Source organism: Galendromus occidentalis, unplaced genomic scaffold (genome assembly GCF_000255335.2).
Source record: "Galendromus occidentalis unplaced genomic scaffold, Mocc_1.1 scf7180000077475, whole genome shotgun sequence".
Taxonomy (NCBI): Eukaryota; Metazoa; Arthropoda; class Arachnida; order Mesostigmata; family Phytoseiidae; genus Galendromus; species Galendromus occidentalis.
In genome coordinates, this window is record NW_003805463.1 from 1,283,388 (window position 1) to 1,287,888 (window position 4,501).

At 49.9% G+C, this 4,501-nt stretch overlaps 2 protein-coding genes across 2 annotated transcripts in view; one reads left to right on the forward strand and one right to left on the reverse strand.

The window, feature by feature from the left end:
- The window catches only part of LOC100898567 (acetyl-coenzyme A transporter 1), a 4,724-nt gene extending 3,918 nt beyond the window's left edge, over positions 1 to 806 (reverse strand). The window contains exon 1 of the mRNA XM_003744918.1: positions 791 to 806. Coding sequence (XP_003744966.1) covers positions 791 to 806 — 16 coding nt within the window. The remainder of the gene's footprint in view (positions 1 to 790) is intronic.
- A 759-nt stretch (positions 807 to 1,565) lies between these two features.
- Positions 1,566 to 3,572, forward strand: LOC100898709 (uncharacterized). Its single transcript, XM_003744919.3, has 6 exons — positions 1,566 to 1,585; positions 1,754 to 2,032; positions 2,152 to 2,460; positions 2,581 to 2,803; positions 2,956 to 3,168; positions 3,256 to 3,572. Exons 1-6 carry the CDS (start codon positions 1,566 to 1,568, stop codon positions 3,361 to 3,363), a joined length of 1,152 nt encoding a protein of 383 aa, XP_003744967.2. The 3' UTR covers positions 3,364 to 3,572.
- Positions 3,573 to 4,501: the final 929 nt, after the last annotated feature.

Below are 4,501 nucleotides of genomic sequence, written 5' to 3' on the forward strand. Positions count from 1 at the left end.
TCACACAGCCGTCACGACGTGACTGAGAAGAGAATGCGTGCGAGGGTCGCGACTTCATCCGAGGTAAGATCGAACGAATAGTCGAAGGGGCTCACATTCTGCTGCCCTGGATGTTTCTGGCATGCTATTCTGCAAACCTCTAACTTCAATAGTTGAGGATAGCCTGAGGTTCTGAGATGGAGAGACTCTTGCGTGCTCGACCGGGAATTCCAGGGTACCGACTGAGTGAGGTGAATACGTGATAATAATTTATAATATACCAAATGATAGATGACATCTGACAAGTAAACATTCTTTTTTGAAAATGACAATCACCAGGTTCGACATGCTTTTCTGAAAGTTTCCGAGCCCCGGAGCAACCCCGAGTCGTTTTTCCCTGCTGTCCCGCATTTCATACCCCTTCCCTGCAGGCTCCGAAACCCGGAAAAAAAACCATTTACATCGAAATCCGGGATATTTTGCTCGGATATCAATGGGAATGGGTCTTTCCGGGCTTCGGAACCTGGGGAAAAAACATTTCCATCGAAATCCGAGAAAAATACCCCAGATTTCAATGTAAATGGTGTTTTTTCCGGGTTTCGGAGCCTGCAGGAAAGGGGTATGAAATGCAGGACAGCAGGGAAAAACGACTCGGGGTTCCTCCCGGGCTCGGAAACTTTCAGAAAAGCATGTCAAACCAGGTGATTGTCATTTTCAAACAAGAATGTTTACGTCAGGTGCAGACAGACGCGATCGTATATTCCCTCGTATTTCGCGCCAGGTCCCCCGTCCGGAGCATCTCTCAACTCACTTGAGAATGTTGTCATGCCTCACAATCAGTCCAGGAAGCCGAATCTAGAGCAGCATGATACCGCAAAGTGTTCACTAGACACTGGAGCACGCGGGGATTCATTCGGGGAATATTGAAATGGCTCCCGTCCTCGATAGCTGTTATGATACGAATATTGATACCAGCAGAGCATCTCGAAGTGATGCAATATGTGTAAAAACACCGGAACGGTGGAATGAGAGGCTACCGAAGGCGGATTTGAAGACCGATGGATCGGGGTTCCTCTGTATGCGATCGCGAGAATTTCCAGATCTCAAAGCAAGGGCTGAAAGTATCTAGCTTGCGGATCATCACCGCGATCTTCCTCCCATTTCGCCGAGCTCTCGATTCGAATTGCACGAATAACGTGCTCTCTGCCTTCCTCAAAGCTCTTGCGGATCAAAAAAATTGCCGAGATGAAGGGAAGCGTACCCCGTTCATTCACCTCGCTCTGGCTTGAGAGAAAGATACGAGGATCAACTTCAAAGCTTCTGTCGCGAAGTTTCGGAAAAATCTTCCTTCCGCTCATGCTCGCGACGGCATTGTTCTTATGAGGTAATCGTGCTTGCGCTTCGGAAAGATCGACGTGCTACCGATCGACCCCGCGTATCCGGATTGTTCATGGCTCGAGCAGAGATACGTTTTCAGCTCCCCCGTTCACATCAGGCTACCCTTGCCTTGCGTATCCTTGACACAATCCGAAGTCGTCAGCTTTCTTATGTGGCTTGATTCAACACCGATCTAGCTGATCGTCAACATGCTGCCTACGGACATGAGGTTTGTTTTGTGAACATGATTGGCTGAATTAATCCTTGTTGGGCCATCGTAATATTCGATCGAAGATTCGTTATTATCCCTGTCTGGAATGTTAACTACTTCCTTATCGTGTGGCACTTTTCTCGTGCCGGGTGTGTTGCCTCCTCCGTAAACTCTTCGCTGTTTCAGAGCCGTGTCGTTGCGTATTGGATTAATTGTGGCGCTGAGTTCTTTCCTTGTGCCGAGCGGAGCTTTCCGGCCGGGCAACGAAACCGGTCTGACTCGGAAAGATCACTCTCTGAAAATACCTTCAGGCCACAATTCAATGCGATTCCGCGGCTCGCTGAGGGGCTCTCTCTTTTTCGATTTGAACTTCCTGGAGAACGATAAGATCCTGTACAACATCCGAGCTTTCCCGTGGGGAGACGTCGATTACGAAGGGAAGGAGATAATCGACATGTGGTCCAGGTGAGAGTCATTGGCAAGATAGGCTTCGGAAGTATTGAGAGCAGCTATTCTCCAATTCATTGCTCCCCCCCTGGGACCGGAGCAGACCGAAATCTGAAGAGGTATCGCTCTCTTTGCAGCAATGAAACTCATCTGGCTGAAGAAGCTGTCACGAGGCAGAATGCAGGACCAGCGCTGCCGAATTTGCCGATCAGAAGCGACCAAGAGAGAATGGACTTTAAGATACAATTCGTTAAGAACTTCTACGGTGAAGATCGCGAGGTGCTGATGTTCATTGGGAAATCGCTTCATTGGAGGGAAACACTCCCGCGCAAATTCAACTTCGACAAATTGGTCCTTTCTGAAGCGGTCGAAGAAACCGCACCGGCATCCAAGCTCAAGGCGACTTCCTTCAACGAAGTACACACCCATCCGGAGAGCGCGACCAGGTGACAGTCAAACTTTTTGAGGAGCTCAAGACTGACTCATCTTCACACAGGGCTCCATACCGAAATCAGTCTCTCCAAGAGGGAGTATCTGAGAAAATTAAAAAAATTCCTCCCTAACAGACCCAACCTACTTCCATTCGGCCCTCCCTTGTCCAAGTATCAGAAGCGCGATGCTATTTGGGGGATGACGCCGCTGCAAGTCGCACCGACAGACCGGTATCAATTCCAGATCAAGGGAGAAGTATCGGTGAAAAAATTACCATCCCCGCTGGAGATAGAGGCCACGTTCCTGACAAACTACAGCTCTTTCCGAGTCTTGTTCGACGAGCCTTATCTGGCGAAGGTGAGTCCCTTCGTACTGTGAGAGAACCTCGTCGAATCACAAGATCAAATCGAATTCAGCTGACATCGAACTTTCGTTAGACTTCCTATTCGGAGAATTTTGCGAATCATATGATCAAGTCCCTGGCATTAATCAATCACCCGTTCCCCCAGCTCCAATTGGGCGTCATAAATGGCACGAAAGCATTCTTAGGACTGCTCCACCGAGAGATCCGAGGCGGTCCCGAGCTTTTGGCTGCTGTGGATGAAAAAGATTTGCCCGAAAGCGTCTCAGATCATAGCTTCCAGCTCACTTTGCAGCGAGATCTCGACAAGGTCGCGGCTTTTGTCGACATCAACGGCGTTCGACTCGAGGCAGCAATGCTGGTGAGCTCGGGCCTCAAACTCCCAAATACCATGATCAGGGAAAAGGTGGAGCATCCGTTCGGTATCTCAGTGGCGTCTCGATTCCAGGTTCGGAACTCTTTGATGATCCTGCCTTCGCATCTATTGACGATCGTGATAGGCAAACCCGAGGAGCATTGGCTGACAGTGACCGATGTCAATGAAAAATACGTGTAGGGTCGGCGGAAAATGTGAGCCGTCATTGATGGTCGAACCGCGAGCGACATCGTAGCAAGTAGATTTTGTAGACTGTGATAAAACGCGTCGGCAGCCTATCGTCAACACCAACGGAGGCAGCGACAGGTGCAATGTGTATGTATTCAAACGAGTTGGTACGGGGCTAACAGATTCGATCGATGTTTCCATCGTCGTCGGTTGGAAATTTAGAGCGGGAAACCGTATTTGAGCTCGCCTCAGAAGCTTCTGACGCGGAGAGCCTGTGCGATGGCGAGAGACGGGTCGCCCTGGGATCGGATCACGATCTATGACTATTAGCGGCAACGAGGAGCAAAAAGTATCGATCGGTGCCCGTCGATGCAAATCAAAGGAGACAAAGCTCTTGAAGGGGGAGTCCTTTGCGAACAGAACTTCATTGAATAAAAATTTCCATTGGCCAGTCCCGTCTGATTTCATTGGTCAAAGCATCCTGTCCAGCGAGCCATGCCGCCCGAAGGGCACCTGCACCCTTTCGCCGTGTCGCGATCAAAGCCGCCGCCATGGTCGGCAGCTTCTCTCGCCCTTTATTCGCTGCTTCGAAGATCGCCGATCCCCCTGTCTTGTCACGAATGCTCAAGAAAGCAGATCAGACGAGCTGGGAGAGTGAGATGGACTCTCCAGGTCGCGATCATCATGCAGACTCTCAGGAGAAGAAGAAGAAACTGCTTCTCCCGTGAACCTCGGAGAGCCACGAGGTTCTTTACTATGGAAACTAAGAGACTGACCCAAAAATATTTTGCGGCCATTCGAAATTATTCATTACTGCTTCGTCTTGGATCGAGTTCCACGCCTTGGACCGAGGAAACCGTGCGTAAGATTTCGAAGCAACCGTATGATCCCGGTATGACTCATCCTTCTCTCTGCGAGATGGACAAGGGCCCGCGAAACAAAGCGTCATACGGTAATCGAGAATGTCTGTGAGAGCTGCCATCGCCTCATATCGCTCCCGATTCTGGCGGATAGCTCCCCATTAGAGTCAAAAACAAAACGCGTCCCCCGTCTAGTATGAACGCTCACTTCTTGATCCGACATGTACATTCATGAACAATCAAATCCGGCATGCCGTGCGACCGTTAATCCCTGGGAATCGGGAACCCGC

Coding starts and splice junctions, on each gene's coding strand:
- LOC100898709 (XM_003744919.3), top strand. CDS start 1,566: ATGCTGCCTACGGACATGAG. Junction 2,804..2,955: donor ACGAGCCTTATCTGGCGAAG/GTGAGTCCCTTC, acceptor CCGTTCCCCCAG/CTCCAATTGGGCGTCATAAA. Junction 3,169..3,255: donor GACTCGAGGCAGCAATGCTG/GTGAGCTCGGGC, acceptor TCTCGATTCCAG/GTTCGGAACTCTTTGATGAT.